This window comes from Wyeomyia smithii, chromosome 1, assembly GCF_029784165.1.
Source record: "Wyeomyia smithii strain HCP4-BCI-WySm-NY-G18 chromosome 1, ASM2978416v1, whole genome shotgun sequence".
NCBI lineage: Eukaryota > Metazoa > Arthropoda > Insecta > Diptera > Culicidae > Wyeomyia > Wyeomyia smithii.
In genome coordinates, this window is record NC_073694.1 from 77,738,619 (window position 1) to 77,765,149 (window position 26,531).

The window sequence follows — 26,531 nt, forward strand, 5'->3', positions numbered from 1 at the left end:
AAATGAATACAATTTTCAAAAGCACTTATTAAAATGAATAAACGGACTATTCATCAATAGAAATATTTCATCACAGATATAAAAACATAAATGTTCCTTCCTCATGATGATGAAAAAATATACATTTGTGTAAACGTTTGTGAATGTTTTAAGAAGGTTATCTTCTACACTTGCACTAATTTGCTCAGACATATGAAAAAGGTTTATATTCTCGATTCATGATTATAACAAAAATACGAAATACGTTTTTGTTGACCATGTAGCAACACTGGTTTGACCTAGAACTCAAATTGAAAATAAATGAAAGGTTATTGATTTTTAACTGCTCCTCTAAATTTTGGTGTCCTTTGCAACCTCGGATGTGCAAAAAGCTTCAGAGACTTGAATGAAGTTTCCCCGTAAACAAACGTAGAAGCGACGAACCTGGCTATCTCCGTCCTTTGATTTATTCAAAACATGGTAATAAATCTCCGTGGTTGTGAAAATAACCACAAGTGTGTAATATTGATTAAATATATTCTAATGAATGTTTGATTGTTGCTAGAGAATCACAAATAACTTACAAAAAAAGCATATTTTCATAAAAAAATGAAATCAGCCAAACTCAATTTTAAAATTTCTTAAAAACGAATGTGTTTAAATATATATAAAATAGTTGCCTTGGAAATCTTTTCAGCCATTCTGTAAATTTTGGAGCCCCTAGTGTATGTAGAAGTGCTTCAAAATGCCTCACAGTAGGTGCTCGCCGGGTTTTGCGGCTTTTACATTGGCTTGCGGGAAATATCATTTGAGTCTTTGAAAACGTTTTCCTTTCTCGTGGTACTAAAATTCACAGGAATGGTCTTTCATTTTTTCCTGTTTGAACTCTAGGGCAATCTAGCGTTATTCTCATAAAATTTGAAATTGAAAAAGTTTCTTGGAATTTAATTCTAAGAAAAAATTTGTCTTACGTTTCTCCATACAAAATTTTTAGCATAGTATCGAGTTTCAATAAAAATGATTTCTAAAGGAAAATTCGATTTGTTTTTGTGATAATGTAAACGTGTTTTTTTTTTCAAAACATAAATTCGAAATAACTTGTAATGGATGCATTAAGAAAGTTGACTTCATTTCATTTGAAATGACTGTCGTCGTGTGAATCGTTTGAAATCTTTGGAAAACAAATGTTTTGAATAATGTTTAAATTGAATAGTAATGAAAAACCAAAACATTTTCTTCAATTAAAAAATTTTCTCTCTTTTCTCCATCCTAGACTTTTTACTTTTTCAAAATTCTCTGGAAAAAAGAAGAAACAATTTAACTCTTTTATATTGTAAAACAAACAAATCCTAACAATTAAAATTACAAATTTCTAACAGTGTTGAGAAGTCACCATTTGTGAATGGCCACATAAACTCATTAATAATAGCTACATACTAATATCTATCATAAATACCTGAGCTACTAATACTAATACACCTTATTTAAAAAATAGTGTTTGTTCGAAGTTTTTGCAATAATTTTTTTTGTAGTGTATAATTTTTAATTGGCTAGTTTTGTCCCTCACAATTCATTCATTCAGTCCACTCTTAGAAAATTCTTTGCAACCAAACGATTCTGAGCTGCAATACTTCGAATAGAAGCTATGCCAAAATGCACACGCCCTTAAACCCTTAAATGCGCAATGTTGTTTGAAAACAACACTACTAAAAACGTTTTAAAATACATATATTTAGTATTTTTTAGAAATATAATTCATTGGAACAGCTCTCTAGACTCTAACGAAGAAAACTTAACAGCTGGAAGTGCTGTATTTTAATGTTTTGTTTTTATTTTTGCTGTCATAATCTCGGAAACGAAAAAAAACATGGCGAAATTCCCGACTGGTGCTGACAGTCTTCGTAAATGAATTTTAAAATAAGGTTAGTGGTTAGTGAAAATGTCTGAATTATCAGTAATTATACTAACAAAAGGTCAATCTTACAGTTACTGTTAACAAAAGTAATTGTTTCGACTTTATTCTGCGATAAAGTCACAGTGTTGTTTAAAAACAACATGGTAATATTTGCACATTGAAAAGTAAATCTTTCAATTTTTTTATGCATATTGGTTAGTTTTAGAGCAGTAAAACTGTTGAACAAAAAATTTATGTTTTCAGATTTTTTTTTAATGTCGTGAGCATTTAAGGGTTAATCGACCATTTTTATTGTGGCTGAAAATTTTCACAGATGTTTCTTTAGTGACTTGAGATCGTCTTGTGCTTTTATTATTTTTTTTTTTGAATTACGACTAATTTCTGAAAAGAGTTTATGTAAAATAAAAAGGCAACACCGTCAAACTAGTTGGCTCACCGCACTTAAATAAAATAATATACATTTTTTGTTTACTTACTGCTCTTGGAAATCATTTAAAATCTGTAAAAAGTACTGGTACTATGGTAGCACGGTATTGTCCGAAATATATAAAAAAACGTTAAGAAATTTTAAAGAAACATCATTTTGATTTGTGAAACAAGAGGCACAAAGAAAAGTTCTATTAAAATTATACTGCATCATATTCCAGAAGATTCTTCATCAAAGAGCAAAGAGACATCATTCACACTCATTTACGCACATTCATACACAGCCATCAACATGTGTCAATGTTGGTGCAAGGCACTGATAGTGTGTGTAATAGACTAAACTCGTCTGCATGCCCGCATCAAACCACGACTTCATTACTGTTCTTAGGAATTTTTGTTCAGTGAAAAGTTTCGTCATTACGCCATCGTTATGTTTTCTTGTTTAGATGAGATTTGTAAGTATATGTTTTCTTTTGACTTATTAAATCAGTTCGCTAAAGTTACAAGCCAAATTATATAATTACGCACAACAGTCAAATTGAGTAAAAAGTAGACGAATACAATTTTTCTTCAATGCACGAAAACATTTGAGAAGAGTACATCGTTATTAGTATAGTGCATAAAGATTGCAGAAAACGACTTTATCACTTTTCCACTAAATTCCACAATATTTTAAATAATATATAAATGCACATACAGTTCATGAAGTCACGAGTAAGCTTGATCAAATGCATGAAGGATTTGGCCGGCTGAAGTAAAATGCACACATCGGCACAGCTGAATATTTCGGCTGCCAGCATACCGGGCTATTTTCGCGATGTTTTTATAATTTTTTCCTAGTCCCTTAGGAAGTTTTATGTCTATCTAATAATTTAATATTAGAACATATTTTTATATCAGAAACATGCTACAAAATATCTGACTGTTTTTTGTGATATTCGGTAATTTCAGGCTATAGTTGAAAAAATATTAATTGGTGTGTGCAAAAAATGCTTTCATTTGTTTTCTGTGCAAAATATTTTGTTTTGGATCGCTTTTTGCGGAAAATATTGTGACTTTTGCTATGCGGAACATTAAGATGGAAAAATGGGTGCTTCTTGTTGTGAATATTTTTGATCAGCTTTTTAAACACCTTTAATGCTAGAAAAGTAAATAAAAAATTGAACGATCAAGTTTTGATAGACGAAGTTTAACTTTACCGAAAAAAACAATATTATTGTTTTCATTTTCAGCACTTAAAACATGTTTTTTTCGGGAAAAACGGTCCAGTTTGCACTGAAAATAATATACTTATAAAAACGATCGTTCGGATACCCGGCACACTTCTAAATTTATGGAAAAATATAAGTTTTTTCATTTAACTTGATCTGCTGCGTCGCAATTTTAAACACCGCAAACCTCTGCCAGAAAAAAACGTTTCGGAAAAACGGCCATTATTCTCCAAATAATTGGTATTTCTTATGAACAAACGCGTTTTGTTGTTGTTGAATAACTGAACTCACAGAAAATTACTGCCTTTGTGCAATCAAAAAAAATCCAAATTTTGCTCTTTTTTCTCGGGCAAAAAAGTATATAACCCCTTTTTCATCAAAAACTTTTTGATTCGAAATATCCATACGAATATCATCAAATCAAAATCATTGTTATACAAATATTGAAACTAAACTATTGTTCGCTCTTCGATTTACTGCAAACCGCAATAAGAAGGATAATGAACACGCGAAAGCTAAAAGGTCATGATGGGGTATGCATTGATTACGTAACGCAAATTTTGGTCAATATGAAACCCTTCTTTTTTACCCTCTTAGCAAGTTTTGTCACATATTAAACATTCTACCTACGTCGAAGTACGTAATGTCGTGATTGCCTCCCTCCACCCGAGTAAAAATAGTTTTCGCGCTGTTCTCCTTACTCATTGATTAATTTCAATTATTTTCTTTCTAAAAGAAAAAAACATCAACCTCTTCTAAGTAACTACAACTTCGATTTTGAAGGTGGTTTTTGAATGCTTCAATCGGATATACTTCAGCAGCCTCAAGTGTATCAAGTGATACTTCTTTCATATCCACGTCATCTACTATCCACGAGAATCAGCTTTCCCTGCTGAAATCTTGCAGTAACCTGTTTCTGAAGATTTTTTTGCTGTTTTTGTTAGATTGAGGGTGTTCTGTCGAATTTTTCACTGAAACGAAAATAGAGGATGTCACAGTAATCGATTGAAGGCTGCTATTGACGTCTGTGCTTGGCGTGCTCGCCTTAAAATTTTACAACAATTTTAAATAACCATCGTGACAATTTAAGTCGTATTTTGTAGTTCAATGGTCGTTTAATAATCGTCAAATGGCATGTATGGATTCGTTCTGCTGAGCCACGATGTCGTGAGTTGGGACAGAGGCTCGTAGTCCTTGGGTCCTGCCCTCTGCCAGAAAAAAACGTTTCGGAAAAACGGCCATTATTCTCCGAATAATTGGTATTTCTTATGAACAAACGTGTTTTGTTGTTGTTGAATAACTGAACTCACAGAAAATTACTGCCTTTGTGCAATTAAAAAAAAAATCCGAATTTTGCTCTTTTTTTCTCGGGCAAAAAAGTATATAACCCCTTTTTCATCAAAAACTTTTTGATTCGAAATATCCATACGAATATCATCAAATCAAAATCATTGTTATACAAATATTGAAACTAAACTATTGTTCGCTCTTCGATTTACTGCAAACCACAATAAGAAGGATAATGAACACGCGAAAGCTAAAAGGTCATGATGGGGTATGCATTGATTACGTAACGCAAATTTTGGTCAATATGAAACCCTTCTTTTTTACCCTCTTAGCAAGTTTTGTCACATATTAAACATTCTACCTACGTCGAAGTACGTAATGTCGTGATTGCCTCCCTCCACCCGAGTAAAAATAGTTTTCCGCTGTTCTCCTTACTCATTGATTAATTTCAATTATTTTCTTTCTAAAAGAAAAGAACATCAACCTCTTCTAAGTAACTACAACTTCGATTTTGAAGGTGGTTTTTGAATGCTTCAATCGGATATACTTCAGCAGCCTCAAGTGTATCAAGTGATACTTCTTTCATATCCACGTCATCTACTATCCACGAGAATCAGCTTTCCCTGCTGAAATCTTGCAGTAACCTGTTTCTGAAGATTTTTTTGCTGTTTTTGTTAGATTGAGGGGGTTTTGTCGAATTTTTCACTGAAACGAAAATAGAGGATGTCACAGTAATCGATTGAAGGCTGCTATTGACGTCTGTGCTTGGCATGCTCGCCTTAAAATTTTACAACAATTTTAAATAACCATCGTGACAATTTAAGTCGTGTTTTGTTGTTCAATGGTCGTTTAATAATCGTCGAATGGTATGTATGGATTCGTTCTGCTGAGCCACGATGTCGTGAGTTGGGACAGAGGCTCGTAGTCCTTGGGTCCTGGTTCTATTGTGCGGGGTCTGGTTGCTGGTTTTGTGCTTAAGGTTCAAACGTGTTTTTGTCGTTTTGTTGGGTGTAGACGGCGCGGAACGGGACTAGACTGGGGCATGGATGGATTTCAGGAAAACGTATATAAGGGTCATGTAGGGTAGGTCATGGCTCGCCAAGACATCACGAACAGGAACAGCTGGCCGTCTACCTCTGGCCTGAAGGGAAGCAACAAGTTTAGACCTGGCGTCACGGTGAACAGGGCATGACCAAACAACGTGCTCTATGTCGTGATAACCTTCACCACAGGCACAGACACCGCTTTCTTCGAGCCCAATACGACGGAGATGCGCGTCAAATCTATAGTGGTTGGACATAAGCCGAGACATCACGCAAATGAAATCCCGACCTACATCCAACCCCTTGAACCACGGGTTCGTCGATACCTTGGGAATTATGGAATGTAACCACCTTCCCAGTTCCCCTTTAGTCCATGAATTTTGCCAACTGATGATCGTATTCTGACGTACAAATGCGAAAAATTCATTGTAAGCAATTGGTCTTTCATAAATATCGCCGTTTGTTGCACCCACCTTAGCCAAAGAGTCCGCTTTCTCATTGCCCGGTATCGAGCAGTGAGAAGGGACCCACGCTAAGGTAATCTGAAACGATTTTTCGGATAAAGCACTCTGATGTTCCCGTATTTTCCCATGAAATACGGAGAGTGCTTATCGATCGATCGATCGGAGAGCCCCAATGGAACTGAGACTGTCCGTAAAGATGAAATAATGGTCCGTGGGCATTTTTTCGATAATCCCTAGGGTGTACTGAATTGCAGCTAATTCTGCGACGTAAACAGAAGCAGGATTATCGAGCTTATAGAAGACGGCTAAATGATTATTGAAGATACCGAAGCCAGTGGACCCATCCAGAAGTGATCCGTCAGTGTAGAACATATTGTCGCAGTTGATGTTTCGATATTTATTGGAAAAATTTTTAGGGATCTGCTGCACGCGTAAATGATCCGGGATTCCACGAATTTCTTCTATCATGGATGTATCGAAGAACACAGTAGAATCAGAAGTATTTAATAAGTTGACACGATTTGGAATATTCGGAGAAGGGTTAATATTCTGAGACATGTGATTGAAATACAACGTCATAAAACGGGTTTGAGAATTGAGTTCGATTAACCTTTCAAAATTTTCAATCACAGGACGGTTCAAGACCTCACATTTAATAAGAATACGAGAAGAGAGGCTCCAAAAGCGGTTTTTCAATGGTAGAACTCCAGCTAAGACCTCCAGACTCATCGTATGGGTCGACTGCATGCATCCTAAAGCGATACGCAAACAACGATATTGTATTCGCTCCAGTTTGATCAAATGTGTGTTTGCTGCGGAGCGGAAGCAGAAACACCCGTATTCAATTACAGACAATATCGTTGTTTGGTAAAGCCTTATAAGGTCTCCTGGGTGGCCTCCCCACCATTGTCCGGTTATTGTACGAAGAAAATTTACTCTTTGTTGACATTTTTTCATCAGATACCTCACGTGACAACCCCAGGTGCTTTTAGAGTCGAACCAGACACCAAGATATTTGTGTACCAAAACCTGAGAAATCGTTACCCATTAATTGTGTTTGAAGCTGAGCAGGTTCATGCTTCCTAGAAAAAACTACTATCTCAGTCTTCTCCGGAGAGAATTCGATACCTAGCTGTAAAGCCCAAGCAGACAAATTGTCCAAGGTATCTTGCAATGGTCCTTGCAAATCGGCAGCTTTGGCTCCTGTAACAGAGATTACACTGTCGTCTGCAAGTTGTCTTATCGTGCATGAATTTGCCAGACATTCGTCGATGTCATTTACATAAAAGTTGTAAAGAAGGGGGCTTAAACATGAGCCCTGGGGAAGACCCATGTAGCTAATGCGAAAAGTTGCCAAATCGCCATGCGTAAAATGCATGTGCTTTTCGGACAACAAATTGTGCAAAAAATTGTTCAAAATTTTAGAAAATCCTTGTCGGTGAAGTTTCCCCGAAAGAATGTCAATAGAAACGGAATCAAAAGCCCCCTTAATGTCCAATAACGCAGACGCCATTTGTTCTTTGCGAGCATACGCCAACTGAATATCTGTTGAAAGCAACGCAAGACAATCATTCGTCCCTTTGGCACGGCGGAAGCCAAATTGAGTATCTGATAGTAGACCATTTGATTCGACCCAATGGTCTAAGCGACGGAGTATCATTTTTTCCATCAATTTCCGGATACAGGATAGCATTGCAATCGGCCTATAAGAGTTGTGATCAGAAGCTGGTTTCCCTGGTTTTTGGATGGCGATCACCTTCACTTGCCTCCAATCCTGCGGTACAATGTTTTGCTCCAGGAACTTATTGAACAAGTTCAACAAGCGCCTCTTGGCATTGCCGGGTAGATTCTTCAACAAGTTGAATTTGATTCTATCTAACCCAGGCGCGTTATTGTTACAGGACAGGAGGGCAACTGAAAATTCTGCCATCGTAAAAGGTGATTCTATCGTGTCGTGGCCCGGAGACGCATCGCGAACAATATTTTGCTCAGGAACAGAGTCCGGACATACTTTCCTGGCAAAATCAATTATCCACCGACTTGAAGACTCCTCGCTTTCGTTGACCGTTACGCGATTCCGCATTCTTCGGGCTGTGTTCCAGAGAGTGCTCATCGATGTCTCCCTCGACGTCTCGTTCACGAACCGACGCCAATATCCGCGTTTCTTTGCTTTAGCCAAACTTTTAAGCTTGGTATCAAGCTCCGAATACCGTATATAGTCGCCAAGTATACCTCCCTTCTGGAAGGTCAAAAACGCGTCGGATCTTTGCGTGTAGACATCGGAGCACTCTTGGTCCCACCACGGAGTGGGAGGCCGTTCTTTGATCGTTGCGCCGGGATATTTCTTGGTTTGGGCTTGCAACGCGGCGTCGAGAATCAAGCCCGCGAGGAGGTTGTATTCTTCAAGTGGTGGATGATGTTGAATCGACTCGACCGCTTTTGAAATCATTTCCTCGTATAACTTCCAATCGACATTTCGTGTGAGGTCATACGGAATATCAATTGGTCGCATGCGAGTTGACCCGTTAGTAATTGAAATAAGAATAGGCAGATGATCGCTACCGTGAGGATCGAGGATTACCTTCCATGTGCAATCCAACCGTAGCGACGTCGAACATAAGGATAGATCCAAAGCGCTTGGGCGCGCTGGAGGTTTCGGGATACGTGTCATTTCACCATTGTTTAAAATAGTCATGTCGAAGTCATCGCAAAGGTTATAGATTAAAGAGGAACGGTTATCATTGTAAGGGGAACCCCAAGCCACACCATGAGAGTTGAAGTCTCCCAAAATCAAACGTGGCGAGGGAAGAAGTTCTATTAAATCAAAGAGCAGCCGTTGCCCAACCTGTGCTCTGGGAGGAATATATATTGAGGCAATACAAAGCTCTTTACCTTGTATTGTCATTTGACATGCGACAACTTCGATGCCTGGAATCGAGGGGAGGTTAATACGATAGAAAGAATAGCACTTTTTAATCCCTAAAAGTACTCCTCCATATGGGGTGTCTCGATCAAGGCGAATAATATTAAAATCATGGAAGTTGGGATCAATATTTGAAGTAAGCCAAATTTCACAAAGGGAAAATGCATCGCATTTGTTTTTATTTATCAAAACTTTAAGCGAATCAATTTTTGGTAAAATACTTCTACAATTCCACTGTAAGACAGAGATAGAATCCTTCATATACTCAGTTGAATTAGGCATCGAAGGATACAATCGCTGCAAGTAGGGGCCATTGGGCAGTCAACTGCTTCAAAAATGATCTAACTGTTGGGAGGAATGCTGTAAGAAAAATTTTAATTGGATCGGGTACATTGAAATTTTCAAAAATCCAGTCCACAATGTCAGAAAATTTCACTAATCCAGAGTTTGTTTCATCAACTGGATGTGCAAAAGGAACAACTGGGGTTTTAGATGTTCCTGGCAGTGCTGGGAACTTCTTCTGGGACTTTAAATTTGCAAGCCCAGGAGGGGTTTGCTTCGGTTTTTCCGTAGCACCTTTAGTTTTGGTTGTACTGTTCTTTCCACTTTGGCAAATCTCAGGACCTTTTCTGGGAAGCTTAGGGGAGGAAAGATTTTTCCTCTTTCTAGACTCCCCAAGAATGGCAAAAGAAGTTCCCTCTAGTGGTTCGTCAGAGTCGGTTTCATCTGAAGACAACAGATCAAAGGGGTTCGATGTTATGGTAGAAGTGGTCGTGGTCTTCTTGAGCATATCAGCGTAAGAACGCTTTGAACGCTCTTTGAGAGACCGTTTCAATTCCTTGCGCTGCATGTACACCGCGCATGTGGAGAGCTCATGCCGATTCTCCCCGCAGTGGATACATTTTTCAGCATTCGCACTACAGGAATCGTCGGCATGGTTCTCTCCACACTTACCGCACCGTGCCTTATTGCAACAGTAGGCGGCTGTGTGACCTAACTGCTTGCAATTGGTGCAGTTCATTAAACGGGGCACAAATAAGCGCACAGGAAGACGAACCCGGTGGATCAAGACGTGGCTCGGCAATGCAGACCCGGCGAACGTGACACGAAACGAGTCTGACGGAGTGTATACTTTTTTGTCGCCGACGAGCGACACAGATCGCAGTTGTTTAACCTCTAATACCTTAACCTCAGGAAGGCTGCTGTTTTTAAAACAGCCTACAGCATCCTTCAAGAGGCACTCGACGGACAAACTCGGATCGGTCACGACGCCGTCGATCTCCACGTCTCGGGCCGGTATGTATACGCGATACTCCCGAGTAAAGAGCTCGAAACAAGCTATATCGTTGGCCTGTTTTAGGTCATTGACCACAACACGGAGCTTGTTTGGTCTGACCTTGATTATTTCAGTCACGGCCTTGAAGCGTGACGTCAGGTCTTTCGAAATTTGTATAATGTTCAGGGATTTCGACTTAGGTCCTGCTTTTGGCCGGAAATATACAACGAAACGTGAACCTGCTGTTTCGTCAAGGTAGAGCCTGGCACGAAGGGGAACTGGAGAGTGAACAGCGGGGGAAGGAGCAGGAGGGACAGGGTCAGGAGGGTTCGGTGTCGGAGGATAGGGGAGTGAGGTATCCACTTCCATTGTGCTAGGGCTAGCGCCCTAACACCGACAAGAAACACGTAGCTTTTCTTGATTTCAAGCGATGCTCCAGTTGTCTTCGACAATGTGGTCATGCAATCGTTGGGTGCAGCAGCCGGCAGCCGGCAGCTGTGCGGATTTACACTTTCTTCTTTGTTTGTAGCTCTGGTTGTCTTCAACACAGCTAAACGCCGAAACGATCGGTTCAGCAGCGGCGGTGCAGCTACGCAGCAACAAAGCAAACAATAGCGGATGACCTTCAAAGCGGAATTATTTTGCACTGCACAGCACTCGTTAGACCGGGACCGGGCAAGCGATGCCTGTTGTTCGATTACTTTTTGCGAATATATCGAGACGTCCGATAAACACAACCGATGCGCTTGGTTGTTCGACTGGGAATGAGGTAATCTTTTGTGGTTTTTATAAAAACAAATCAGGCTTTAAAAAATGAGCTTTTTTTCTTTTAGGGCCGATACAATTTTTTTTATGTCCAAGAAAAAAAAGTTCAAGCCGTTTTATTATTGGCGGTTAATATTATTGACTTTTCGACAGCATATATGCTTAATTTAGCAAAAAACAAGGAAACGGACAGTTAAAGTGTTATCAAAAGGCAAACCAAATGATTAATAATGATAATAATGTGATATTTTTCAACACACTTTTACATGCAAGTTAAAATCGTCGTAATTTGCAAAAAAAAAATCTGAAAGCTCTTCCTTTTTTTTCGTCTCAGTGTTATTTATTTTTTGCCCTCCCCTTAACTAACTTTAATAACCGTGGACATAAAAACTATTCAAAATTTGTATTGGCCTAACTAAAAAAATTTTTTTTCAGAATGTATATTTTTTCGGAAAGACAAAATTATTATCTACAACTTCGCCGGAGACGTCACACCGACCAAACAAACTGCTTTGGTTCTGAAAATATTTGTAATCATGAATACCTTCTCAAAACAGCATTTTAAAGTAGTTTCTCAAAATTGAGTCGTATTCCAAAAAATTCAACCGATAGCACAAAATGGCATCTTTTGCCCATCAGTTCGCTTTTGTCGTCAGTGGTGAGCAGACGTGCGTTAGAGTCTTCTTATCAAAGCGAGTTTTCAACCTCTTTGTCTCTTTATAATTGGCAAGCGAACTATTGTTCTACACACTGTGAATCTTTTGTGAAGAAGTACGGACAGAATCTAAAGCGTTCACCACAGAACGTACCGAAAGAAAGGTTAGTGGTTGGTACCCAAGAATCTACGCGATTTACCTGATGGCCTCCGGGTTTACCCCGGGGCTGATGGAGGCTACAATCCCTCCGGACCTGAATGCTGCAACAAAATGGTCGAACACAACAAGCTCCAGAACAGTAGATGGAAGCGTGGCTAACAGGCGTTTGCCGGAATGGATGGATCCGAACAACGGTGAATTGACAATCCTGTCCATGAAAGCAACAAAAGGCGAACTTCCCGACAATCCGTTTTTGATCAAGGAATCAGTAGAATTAGTGGCCGGTAACATTGAAGACGCCAGACCTGAAACTCGAGGATCACGCTATATTCTCAAGGTCAGACAAACCAAGCAAGTTAAAACCCTGTTGGAACTTACGAAGCTAATTGACGGTACGGAGGTGGTTGTCGAATTCCATCAAACACTAAATATCCAAAAGTGTATCGTAACATGTTCTTATGGTATAAAGATGGCCGATGATGAATTGTTAGAAGAGCTCCGTCCACAACGTGTTCTCGAAATTAAACGATTCTCTACATGGGATAAAAAGAAAAACACCAGAATTCCAACTCCTACAATGATTGTTACATTCCAGGGAACCACTATTCCTCAGTTTGTTTACTTTGGTTACGTAAGAGCTAAGACAAGGCCGTATTATCCATCTCCATTGCAATGTGGTAATTGTCATCGATTCGGGCATACCAAACGCAATTGTCAAGCTAAATCTATATGTCCGATATGCTCACAAGAGCATGAACAAGCAGTGCCTTGTTCTGCTGACGCTCATTGCGTAAATTGCAATGGCGCGCATAGCGCACGAGCGAGGGAATGTGCGATCAAAATGGCAGGAACCGCGATTGTTCACATCAAAGTCGATGAAGATGTGTCATTTGCAGAAGCTCGAAGGAGATATGAAGCTCAACAAAAAAAAGCTCCTGCAGAAAACAATAGTGTTCAACACCGTTTTGAATTGGCCGAAAATTCGATGTACACCGATATGATGAAGAAGTTAAAAGCAAAGGACGAAGAAATAACAAAACTACGTGGTTTACTTGAAAGGATGATTAGGGAGGTAGCAGAGTTAAAAAAATTCAAAACAGCCGCATCGATCTCCAACAAGCCCGAAGCAACCGTACAGTAGAACTCAAACCTTGACTCAGCTTTAATACCGCGTACGGAAGTCGACAACAAGACGGACGCCAAATCAATGAAACGCCGACAAGACAACTCAACACCATCTTCACCGAGAATGTTATCACCACCCCAGAAGAAATACGTAGAAAACAGTAAGAATCATGACGATGGTAAGTTCCCCTCACCACCCCCTAGCAGCAGTGTCGTTTATTCTCGTACATGCGTCTCTCCAACCCTTGAGGATCAATCTGTATAAGTGAACACACCCGATTCGTAAACCTGCAGTAAGTCTGCCAATATATTCACTTTAGCATTACATTCGCATCAGCTTCTAGTTTCAATACAAAGAATACTGTGAACAATAGTTTTAAAAACAGCAAAGCTACAGGTAGACTTACACAATCTCACTGTGATTTATCAACAAAACCAATATCGTTAGCGTTACAGTGGAATGTAAGAGGTTACCGTGTTAGAAGAGCGGAGCTTTCGTGCTTAGTACTTAAATATAAACCCTATGTCATTTCTTTACAAGAAACAATTTGCCCGTCAAATTGCCCAAGCATTTCTCCCGATTATTTGTACATGTGCTCCCCACCCAATCAAGTTACCGGTTGGGGTGGTGTATCAGTCGCAGTTCTTAAAGATTTGCCCTCCACAAGAATTCAATTACAAACGTCTTTACAAGCAATCGCCGTAACCGTTGAATTGCCAACTCGAAGAACTTATGTATCTTTGTATATTCCCCCTTCGCATGAAAATAATGGTTTGGAAGAAGAGTTATTCCAATTAGTAGATCAGCTCCCACGGCTTTTCACAATGCGCGGGCAAATATTCAAAAAGCGGCAGAGTGTGCAATGCAATGGTTATCATCGGTTGGTTTTCACGTCTCTGTACCCAAATGTCAATTGCTTCACGCATGCAATAACCGCCGCCATCGGGGCACAATAGATAATGTGAAATTAGATGATATTGAGGTCCCTACAGTGAAACAAATGAAGGTCCTTGGAGTAATCCTCGACTGCAAATTTGATTTTAAAAAGTATGCGGGGGCGAGAAGGAAATCAGCTTCCAGCGCGGTTAACATACTTAAAATCGTTTCAGGGAAAACGCGTGGTTCTCGGGAGATATTACTCAGATTAGTACGTAGTTTGGTAGTTCCCCGTCTCCTATATGGTTTTCCATTAGCCAGGAGAAGGCGAGATAATGTTCTACCGGTACTTTGTCCACTATACAATAAAGCGATTCGAATCGCATCGGGTGCATTTCCAACGAGTCCTATCAAATCCATAATGTGCGAAGCAGAGCAACTACCATTGGAATATCTCGCCAGTTTAACTGAAGCCAAAATCGCTATACGATTGTTAGAAATGAACAGAGCTGATAATCTTACAGTGATAGAAAGAGCAAAAGTATCGTTTGCTGCAATAACAGATTTGGACTTCCCAAAAATTACATGTATATGGCGAATGGGTGATCAACGATGGGATCAGAAAGCAGTTGAAGTAGATTGGTCTATGTTGCGCATGGTAAAAGCCGGAGACAACCCACGGAAAGTGCAAGCGGTTTATCGACAAATTATAAATGATAAGTTCTCCGAACACTATAAAATATTCACAGATGGTTCAAAAAAGAATGGTGAGGTTGGTTTCGGAGTGCATTCGGAAGACAACAAATAAAAAAACGGTAATTTTTTCAGACAGCGCAAGTAGCCTCAAAGCACTTGAAACCGGTTCGTCGTGTACAAAATGTAGCGAAAGATTGACACTGATACACATTATTACTGATTGTATACCTCTAGCTAGACATAGAAAATCCTACAAAATCAGTATTAGGAAACAATAAACAAGCTGAAAATCAATTGCTTAAATTTATGGAAGATATAGATTTAATCAAACTTCGTACAGCAATTTTAAACTCCCCAACAAATAAAAAAACGGTAATTTTTTCAGACAGCGCAAGTAGCCTCAAAGCACTTGAAACCGGTTCGTCGTGTACAAAATGTGGCGAAAGATTGACACTGATACACATTATTACTGATTGTATACCTCTAGCTAGACATAGAAAATCCTACAAAATCAGTATTAGGAAACAATAAACAAGCTGAAAATCAATTGCTTAAATTTATGGAAGATATAGATTTAATCAAGCTCCTGTAATTTTATTGTAATATCATTATTGAATTGTAAAACCGTAGTCGAATAAATAAACTTTAGAAGACGCGAATGACCGAAAAGGTTAAAGCGTCTATAAAATTAAAAAAAAAAAATCTTTTGCCCATAAAAACGTTTATGCAAAGTTTCAGGAAAATCAAAAATGACTAATTAAAAGAAAAAATATTTAAACCGGGCCATTTTTTGTGGAACTACTATATGGTTATAAGACGTGAGTGAAATTCGATGTCAAAAAATCGTAATGTACAGCGTACTGACTATAAACAATATATTCTCTAAATTTTGAATGATTGGTTGATTAGCACCGAAATCACAGTTTTGTTACTAAATATACTAGCATACACTAGCGCCCCGAAGTGATAGAATCCCCTAACAAAAAGATCATCATCTTATAGTACTCAATTACTTGGACAACTCCACTGAAGACATGAATGTTCTATGCACTAAGATTAACGAGTCATAATGCATCCTTCATGCTCAGACTGGATATGTACCACTTTTTCTTTAAACGTTTTCTGGTTGTCATTATTTTTCCCATAGAACAAAAGTGGTATATATTTTTCCATTGAAATTGGTGTAAGTTTTAACCAGAACTCGTTATGTTTTCATGTATTGTCTTTTAAAACGTTTCCAGCAAAGATTTTGTGCAGTTTAGTTGGAAAAAAAATTTGAAACTAATTTACTATTCGAGTGTTTTCGGTTATCGCGTTTGCTGAAAAATTTACTTAATGGCACATGTACCACTTTTGCTCTCAACGGCTCAATTAATCTGAATAGTTACAGTGTTGTTTCCAACTATCATAGCTATTTTATGAACATAGGCTTCTTATACATTGTTTTCGGGCTGAAAAACTCAAATTGAACAATAAAAAAACGTTTTTTTTAAAATAAAACAAGAAATCGCGTAACTACACTAAATTACCTATAGACCATCTCACCGAATTTCTTTAACCTCAATTTTTTGACAGTTTGTGGCTACATTGTTTACATTTTGGATTTTGTAATTTTTTCTGGTGGAGCAATCGTGTGCGTAGTGAAAATGCTGCTCAACTTATAATTGTTCCTAATGTACTGGCTCCTTACGCACAATATTTAAAAGGCATTTTGGTAACAATTGAAATGATCTGCTTTAATTGAGAGCGAAACTGCATCGCCCGAAGGTAAACAAAGTTGCCAGTAGCTGTCAAATTCAGATGCGTGACGTCACCGTGCGATGGTCTATTATAGATAACAACGACATTTCAAAATTTGATGAAAAAAAGTGATGTTCGGCGGTAAGAGCTGTTTAGTTTAGTTTGGTTTTCATATGTTTCGAGCACTTCTAGGTGCAATGTAGCATGCACGAAAAAGTTTCAAAAATTTACCGCAAAAATCATAATTTTCATTTAGCGCATATCATGCATACGCTTTACGCGTTGTTGTTCCACTGTTAGTTTTTATAATGTTTGTCATTCAAGGAGTAAACAGAACCGCCATAGAGTTTGCTGAATTTGGTTGTTTTCAAAATTGAAAATATCATAATGAGTGCACTGCCATTACAAGCCCTGATTTTAAAGAGCTAATATTTTAAGCACCATGCGCGTATATTTGGAGGAAACGCGTGGTGTTTCATACGCTGACAAAGCGTGGTAACAATTAATCTCCGTTGTAATTCATTACTAAAAGTACACAGTTGTGTAATTGGCAAGGTACTCTCTAGTTAAACTGACTACCCTGGGTAACTTATAACAGTTTATCTTTCGAAGTAGGTGGTCAGTATTTTTGAGTATAGTGCTAGTCTTCTATGGCCGTATCACAACGGTTAACTGTCAAGAGTTTGTTGCGTGAACCAGCAGGTGACAAAATGTGTTACATTAAACGAGAAAACACTGCTGGAATCAAGCATCGTAAATAACTTACATTCTTCTTCCATAATCTACCATACCGAATATAACACATCACCCAGTGAAGCCAGTGAATTTGCACGGCATTGTATCGGCATGAAAAATTAATTCAAGCATAAAGAATAGAAGATCGTCACGTTTTGGAGGGTTTGGAAGAAAAATGAAGTAGAGGGTAGATAAATACAACTCATTCCGTAGCGAGAAGTAGCAGAAATGGTTGGAGAAATATCTGGTTATAAGCACGCTGCTGTAAATATGTGTCAATTTGGTAAATAAATAATAATGAATGGGAGAAAATGGGAGTAAGATGAAACATAACACAAATGTTGCGATGCTGTCATGTAGTGTATTTTGGAGGCTCAAGTACCTTGAGCATAAGAAACGCTAGATGATGTTGGCCAAAACAATCACAATTTAGTTGATGGAGAATGAAAGGAAAGTCTTGTACCAAAATAGAGCATGTAAACATCGATTCTTGTCAAACAACTTTGAATGTAATGTGAAGTAAAAGGCTTTTATCTGAATACTTGACAAGTATCAAGCATATTTCAGCTGTCCATTTTTTGTTCGGTGTTGTTACCGGAAAAGGTTCTATAAAAATGCTACAGTTCATATTTATATGTTAGTTTATACCTGTGACACAGAGAAAAATATCATCTTGAATGACACACTCAAATCATGACGTATGACTACGCTTTATAAAATGCTTTTCTCTTTCGATCAGTTCTCTTCTTTTCATCAGTTTTATATTTGCTGTGGTCAGCCAATAAGGTTTCTAGTATTATCTAGCAAACTGCAAACATAAGTCTTGTGCATGACAACTCTGTTCAGTACAGCAAGTAAGGAAATAGATATCTTCAATAGAATTTGATTTTTTTGCTTATCAATCAACGGCGCTCGGGGAGGCTCAGGGCCCTAACTTACTACAGGTGGCTATAGGACTGGGCCAATGACGCTACTTCTTCGTGTGATAGATGGTGACATTCAGAGATTTAACACTAGCCAGTTGAAACAAAAATTATACATTCCTAAGATTGGAAAAACTATACCTTTTACAAAATCTAGTTACAGTATATCAATTTTTCTAAAGCTCTGTATACATAGCTGAGGAATTGTCGTGAGAATACAACGACAAGATCTATATTTTATCAAATTTTATATATTAACAACCTAGCTATCAGTTCTATGGAGATGTAATTGGATATAGTTTTCATTTGTTTCATTTTTCTATCGTCATCCCTACATTTTGTGCTCAAAAAGAATTATATGTTATTATTATTTCCGCCCAGAAGGTCTTGAGGTACGCTGCTGGCCGAACAAGCCAGTCGTCGTAGATTCTATTCACTAAACATTTGACCGCGAAGTCTATGTATAATAAACAAAAGGTCGAGCTTGGAAGCGGAATGTAGAACCAAGGTCTTGCTTTGCATTGCATTGCTTGGCTTCTTTGCTTTTATCATAAATACTGAATATACTTGTTGACATCATATGTTCGAACGTATTTTTGATAAATGGTTATTATATTGAGAAACCAATGAGCTCGTGCGAGTTTTATGTAAAAATTAACATCTATCAACTAATCTCGTGTGAGAACTTCCTACACAGATATCACAAAATTAAACCATATCACCCTTTTACTATTTATTTTCATTGCGACCATGTGGTTTCTTGGTTTGCTATATCAATCATTCCCTTATTATTTATTGTAATTCAATCATCTTGGTCAATAACTCAATAATTTATTATTTAAAAATGAATTTTGACTCAATTTACAAATTAGTATAAAGTATAAAGCAGCGGAAAAAAGGTTATAAAATCACGTTAGATGACTGAGGTCAGAATTGTCACTTTCAGTAACAGATTGATTATTATGATTAAAAAGTATATACTAACCTACGTTGCTTGATTCATGCTTAGTATTTTCTAAACGAACGAATTGAGAAACACAAAATGCAACTCAGATCAGCGCATCATCAGTAGGAATACAGTTATTGTTTATTATGCTGCGTACTTTTATTTATCTCCTAGAAAGGTATAGCAATCACTGAAAAAACTAAAGGTATAAAAATGCTCCAAAGGACCGAATGTCGTATATCACTCGACTCAGTTCGACGAGCTGAACATTTTCTGTATGTTTGTGTGTGTGTGTGTGTGTGTGTGTGTGTGTGTGTGTGTGTGTGTGTGTGTGTGTGTGTGTAACGCTCTCCCAATCTCACTCGATTTTCTCAGAGATGGCTGGACCGATTTTCATAAAATCAGTGTCAAATGGAAGGTCTAGTTGCCCCATAAAACCCTATTGATTTTTCTTTGCAATCGGACTATTACTTTGCCTGTTATGTTTAATAATGTGAAATCCAGCTATACTTAAACTCACTCACTTTTCTCAGAGATTGCTGAACCGATTTTCACTAAATTAGTGTCAAATGAGAGGTCCAGCTGCCTTATAACACCCTATTTAATTTAACTGTAATCGAACTGTAACTTCGTTTGTAGTGTATCGAAATGTGAAGGATTAACTGATGAATTATGATTGAACAAGTGGTTTCATAATTCGGCTGCTCTGTACGTTCCCATTTCATTCGCTTATAATCGAACTTAAGCAACCGTTATATATTAAATTGTTAAAACAACGAGTCTATTATCTCAAAGATTTTACGACTTAGGTGTCGTACACAAATTACGTAACGCATGAAGGGGAGAGGGGGTTTGAATCAGCGTTACTTATTGTTACGTAGGGGGGAGGGGGGTAGTAGAGACAGTTACGTAACTGTGATGTTTGCTCGAAATTGAAAATTTTGGAGGGGGGTCAGGCTGATCAGCGTTACGTAATTTTAGGGAAGGGAGTCAGTCGAACGTTACTTATCGTTACATAGGGGGGGGAGGGGGTCTGAAATCTAGATTTTCAGCGATACGTAATTTGTGAACGACGCCTTATTCAACATAACTAGCGTCATACGAACGAGTTATCTCTTAAACTTACAAACAACTAACTTCATAACAACTTGATATGTGGTTCAAAAGTTATGGAACGAAAAAAAATTCAAAGACTATTTAAAACTATACCTGCTTTCATCAATAATTTAAATGCGGTTTCGTACAATGTGAACCTTCCCGGTATCGCTCGTGATGAAATTGTTCGAAATTGAAAGTCATTTCTTATATTACGCTATTTCTTAAGCACTAACATTACGTCAAATTTCATATTTTATACTTCAATTACAACATCAATATTTTAGAACCCAAAGAGTGAATATACTTTTATTGGATTGAAGCGTCCATGTAAATCTACTTTTACAAATAATTAGTTTGAATGAGAAAGGCTGGGTCTGACCGCTAGGTGGATTAATTTAGGTTTTTTTTTATTTTCATAGTGCGCATGGGGGAAACAAACAGCATGCATCGAATATGTACAGAGTGGTCCATAAGCTCGAATACACTTTAAAAATGTTTCAAAAAAGTGAAAATACAAGAATTCTTCTCTGAATCAGCACACCCTGTTGTATGACGAGCTTGAGACGATTTTGAAAAAAAAAAAAAAAACACACATGGCACGCATCTGGTCCATCGGAATCTTGTCCCAGATCTTGGAAATAAACTTTTTAAATGGTCCATAGTATTGACTTTTTGTTCGTTCTGCTTTGCCAGCATGTACGACTATTCATAAAAGTCCAGAGGATCCGGGGAACTGGAAAAATACAAAGTCTTATTGAGAAAATCAGTCAAAATCTACCGAAACCACGTTTGGACGATATTCGCCGTATGGACCGGTGCCCCGTTTTACTGTGAGACGTAATGATTCTTCCTGTAGAAATCCCGGGGCCACATTCTTCTCTAGAACATCGGCCTTATAGTACGCGGTGTTGGCTTTTACGTTTTTTCGCGATAAACACCAGAGGGAGTTCCCACGCCTGGATACGGCCCCAAACCATCACCGTGTGTTTATGTGAGATGGAGGGACGCTGGTTAACGTCGGTGCCCGCAGCTGATTATTTTCGACGTTGTGCGGTTGTTGCAAGATTAAGACTTTCTTATCAGTAAATACGATTTCATGAGTTGCGTGCCGCAAACAACTTTACTACGATATCGCGGTATTCTTTCATCGTGCGCAGTAAACCATCAACAAATGTCAGCAAATCGACATCATGCTCATCGGGTGACATATATATGACGCTAATGCTGACACCCATACTAATTGTACACAGAATGCACATGGTACGCACCTAACACAACGATGAAAGATTGTATTCGAACAATCGAACCTATTGAGCACTGACACAGTTCTGTTCATTGCAATGAAAAATCCAAACCATGTTTTTGCACTTTCAAATCAAGATTTACATTATCTGGCGCTCCGACAAAAATCGTTGCAATCCTCAATTACAACGATTAGCTCACTGTATAATCAGTAAGATAGATGTAATATTAGATTAAGGTTTAATTTTATATTCATTTCTTTGCTCGACAAGCCGGTTTACAATTTTCCTACAATTATATTGACTTAACCGCGGAAGCAATTACAATTTTAATAAAATAAAGTTGAAAATATATCAAAGATAACTAGAACAAGATACCTAACTTCCATATTATTCATACATTTGAACACGACCGATTCCCGACGGTTAGTGCTGCTTTCTGATGACTTAAATTCTCATAAAATTGTCACTATGAGCAAAACCGAAAATTTTTATATTGCCGAAAATTTTTATATTGCTTTATTTTCAAATACAACATCTTGAGAACATTTTCACGAATTTTCATAAAGATCTGAGCAATAGGGAGAAAATTAGAGCGATTTGCAGCGCGCCTCCCCACGGCCGCATAAGCTAAACTTGAAACTTTACACACGATTATCTCGGAATAGTGTTTTTCGAAAAATGACTTTGCCGTGATCCTGATTGCCGGAAAACTACTGAGCCGATTTCCTTCATATTTTTTTTTAATTTTCGTTAATAAATTCGCCGGTCCTTGAACGTTCGCTTTTTGAAACATACAGTTACATTTTGCCGCAAAAAAATTTTTAATGCAATTTTCAGCGCTCAAAACGTGCATTTTTTGGGAAAAACGTTCCCGTTTGCACTGGAAACAATATACTCATAAAAGCGATCGTTCAAGGACACGGCACACTTCTAAACTAATGAAATAATATGAGTTTTTTTTATTTCGGTTGACCCGCTGAGTCTCTATCAGGATCACCGCAAGCCTTTGCAAAAAAAAAGCTTTTCGGGGAAACGGCCATTACTCTAGTAATAATTGGTATATCTCAAAATCAAACGTATTTTGTTGTTGTTGATAAACTGTACTTTTAGAAAAATACCACTTTGATGGAATAAAAATGGTGCTATGCACTTAAAAATAAGTTCAAACTTCCCTCATTTTTCTCAACCAAAAAGGTATATAACCCCTTAACCTCGGCAAGAGTGGAAAACTTGGCTGTAGAGCGTGCTCATAGCGGTTATTAAAAAGTTCTGATGATACGCTTAATCTTAAATGATGCGCCGATAATTCTTGATTCTTCCGGAAAGTTTCATGTTTGAGAACTAAATATTCGTACACATTATTATCATTTTGCAGATGGCAGTAGTCGTCCACATGGATACTGAAAAAAATATTTCACCTTCTAGCAGTCATGTCTTGGCCTTGTCGTCAGTTGATTTTGACGTTAAATATACATCATATTAACAGTGTATAAATAAGTTCGACTTTTGCTCACGCGCAGCGACAATCATGTCCGATGAATTCTGCAAGAATCAGATATCTTGTTCTAGTCATCTTTGAATATATGTAATAGTGTTGATATGTCACCGTTTGTGGCAGAACACGCAATATAAATTCTGAATAAAAATTAGTAAAAAAAAAAAATCATCACAAAACATCCCCCCCTCCCCTCTTAAAAAAATATTATCTGGCGAATTGGCTAAAATTCAAACAGCTTAAATTGAATGTTATGTAACATTTAACACCTTAGTAAAAAATAAATGATCCACCCTAATGAAAATCAAGCTTGAGATACCAAATGAACAATAGAATAACTCATATCTGGTTTGGAACGAGCTGTGGGTCATTTTAGAAGCCTGTTTTATAATATTCCATATTAAGCCTTCGGTTGCTCAAAAAACGGTTAAGTCCCAGAAAGTCGATTTTCGGTCAAATTTTTTTTTTTGAAATATCACCAGACCTCGTCGTTTTATGCATTTCGTCGTTTATGCATTTTTTTGGTAACGATTTTCGAAGGTAGAAAAATCACAACTTTGAGCGCTTTGAGGCACCCCTAAATCATGTCCGATTGAGCTGATATTTTGCACAGATCATATTTTTGAGCCAATGAACAAAATGTACATCAGCGGTTTTTGAAGTTCGATGATGAAATTTTTTTCATACAAGCATTGCCACTTCAATATACACCGTGAGATAAAAAGAGTTAAGAAAACACAAAAACATAATTATGAATTAAATAGATATCTGAAAAAACTCATTTAATATGAATTTTTTTTTATAAAAGCTACATATTATAAGCTAACCAAATATGTTAGGTTAAAATATGCATTTTTTTCAAACTTTGTTTACAGTGTTTTTTTTTTTTTTTTTTGGAAGAAAAAAACTATCATCTATAACTTTGCCGAAGACACTATACCGATCAAACAAATCGTTTGGATGCTAAAAATGTTTTTATCATTCATAGCCCCTTGTTATTAAAAAATCTATCGCTAGAAATTTGTCATTTAGATGTATTTAAATTATAATTTTGGCAATGCTGTATACCTCCTTCATAACATTTTTTGAATCCAGATTGCGATTTACGACAAACAGTGCTGACAATTGGGATATTCTTCAAACTATAGAGGCACGGTATGAAAGTTATAGTCATACATTTGATCTATGTGGCATGTCGCATTCTCACGACGAATAATAATAATACAATATAATACGAGCTTTTCTGTTGAGATTATTCACAACATATGTATCAGCATCAACTGAAGCGCCATCATCGCGGCTGCAATGAAATATTCTATGAAACTATGCAGTATTAACTAAGACATTTTATCGCGCATTTAATCACTGTTCTTTTGTTCGTTTGTGACGCATTGTTATAAAGTTCAGCCGATGCAGTGCTGGTGATGGTAAATTAATAATTGCAGCCATAACTTGTGAGTAATCGTTTATGCTTAAGCTCCTATGACATTCGGTAATTGGATCGTGAAAATTTAGGTCCACTTTAAACCTACAGCAAACGGCAGAATATGTGCGTTCTCTCATTGCCATTACGAATTCGGTCCTTGAGTTTGTAAACTGAGCATCGAAATGTTCAATTGGGTATTTGGGGTTTACTTTTTTACGTTCTCCCTCACGTAAAGTGTTTCCATTCGTGTACGTAGTGATTCGTCGTACACATATTTGGGTGAGCTTCTCTGATGATAAAAAACCATTGGCTTTTTGGCAAAACTTCAAAATGAAAAATTGTCTAGAACAAAACGGCTTTTCAGCAGAACTGTATTGCACACGCACGCATGAAAAAAGAGTAATTTGCATATTGCGATACAAGAGGGAGTAGTGAAAACGAGAAAAACTGTGGTATTAACGGAGCTTTGGAAACCACACGTTCTGATGGCTCCTTGTCGTAAGGTATGTACAAAGGAAAAAAATAGCATTGAAGAACCTGTAGTGGAAAATTGTATCCAAATGAGTGCAGGAAATAGTATTTTAATGGGAATGCAAAAGTACTATTACACTCAAGCTTGTTCCGGCTTGTAGAATGTAAATGCACAGCTTTGCCGCTGCGCTTGAAAGTGTGTCAGTTTCATGCTCCATGGTGACATGACTACATGTTGTGTTAATTATCACAATCAAGTTCCTCCATAAAAGGCAAATAAAACTCGACTTTGACGTCTGTGTAAGGTTTAATACCAACACAGTGCTTCTGTCATAAAATAGTTAGGTATACAAAACATCCCGTGTCGACAATTAAAAATTTCCAATAACAGTCATGAGTACATCACGAGACCACCCACTTTCGCCCGCTAGTTGGTGTATATAGGGGAACTGCTCCATTATTCATCTCATTAAGCCGATATTCACGAAGAATGCACGGATTAAACACCAAATTTTCACGAAATCATTGAACAAATAAGCTAAATATGCTTACGTACTCTTATGGAATCGTTTAGCATTGTATATTTAGTAAAATTAGCTAAATTTATCCTGAATTTTGTAAAACAAACCATTTTTCACAACGCTTCCATATCCATCTCAAAACTTGAATCACTGCTCAATTATTCATCTCACAATGCCCCTATATTCATCTCACTGTTAATCATGAATAAATCACATTATCATGAATGAACGTAGCCGCAGCCCGTCATAGTAGGTTACCTAGATATCCGCTACAGTTGTTTACGCGAAAAATTGGTAACCTAGGTAACCAATACAGTGCTGTAGATTTATGTCAATTATGTCGGGATAATTCAACATTTTCGGTATGATTTTTCCGTATTAACAGAAACTGATTTGGCAACTCTTGATTTTCTTCAACACAGTGAAAACAGATGAGAATACATACAGTTGAAATTTAGGAATTGCAGGAATTCATCTCATATATTTCTGCTAATTCAAGCTTGTTTTAGGAAATTTGAGGTGAACATTACAAAGATTAATGTATTCTTAGTGTAGTGAGTGATTTTGTTTAGTGATTAAAATGAAAAGTGGTCCGCTAGTGATGGAAAAAACTTTGGTTGGCTGCTGAACGAGTCCCGTTGTAGCCGTATAGAACGATGCGCGAATTTTGTTTTCTGTGGTAGGTGATTGAATTAAATGAGTTTTCGAGTGCTGATGCCCCACTATAATATCAAATTTAGTGCTTTTAAGTGAGATTTTGAAGATATACTTTATATATGAGGAATCTAAAAAGAACTAAGAAGAATCCATTCCATGGATTAGCAGATTAGTTTAGGAAGAAAATATGCGTTTTTTCCTGTTTTCAATTGTGTTTACATGTTGAATGAGATGAATATACGGGTTGAGATGAATAATGGAGCAGTTCCCCTATATCAATCTGGACATTTCCACCAGAACAGCAGAAAAAAACCGTTTAAGGCAGCGGTTCTGAAGCTTTATTGTCCGCGTACACCTTGGCGATATTTTTCATATCGATTGTACCCCATGAAATGTTCTCGCAGAGTGTGGGAGAGTAGTGGTAGATCATGTTGTGGTGGTCTAGTTCAGGTTTCAAATTGAACTCTGGTTGG

The 26,531-nt window shown here is 37.5% G+C and overlaps 2 protein-coding genes across 5 annotated transcripts in view; both read left to right on the top strand.

The window, feature by feature from the left end:
- LOC129717858 (acetylcholine receptor subunit alpha-like) overlaps positions 1-26,531 on the top strand; it is a 503,655-nt gene that overhangs the window by 4,490 nt on the left and 472,634 nt on the right. The window lies entirely within an intron of this gene.
- Positions 12,148-13,245, top strand: LOC129716856 (uncharacterized). The gene has a single exon (XM_055666697.1). The coding sequence runs from the start codon at positions 12,148-12,150 to the stop codon at positions 13,243-13,245; it is 1,098 nt and encodes a 365-aa protein (XP_055522672.1).

Excerpts from the sequence above, each read along its gene's own strand:
- LOC129716856 (XM_055666697.1), top strand. The coding sequence starts at position 12,148 with ATGGCCTCCGGGTTTACCCCGGGGCTGATGGAGGCTACAATCCCTCCG.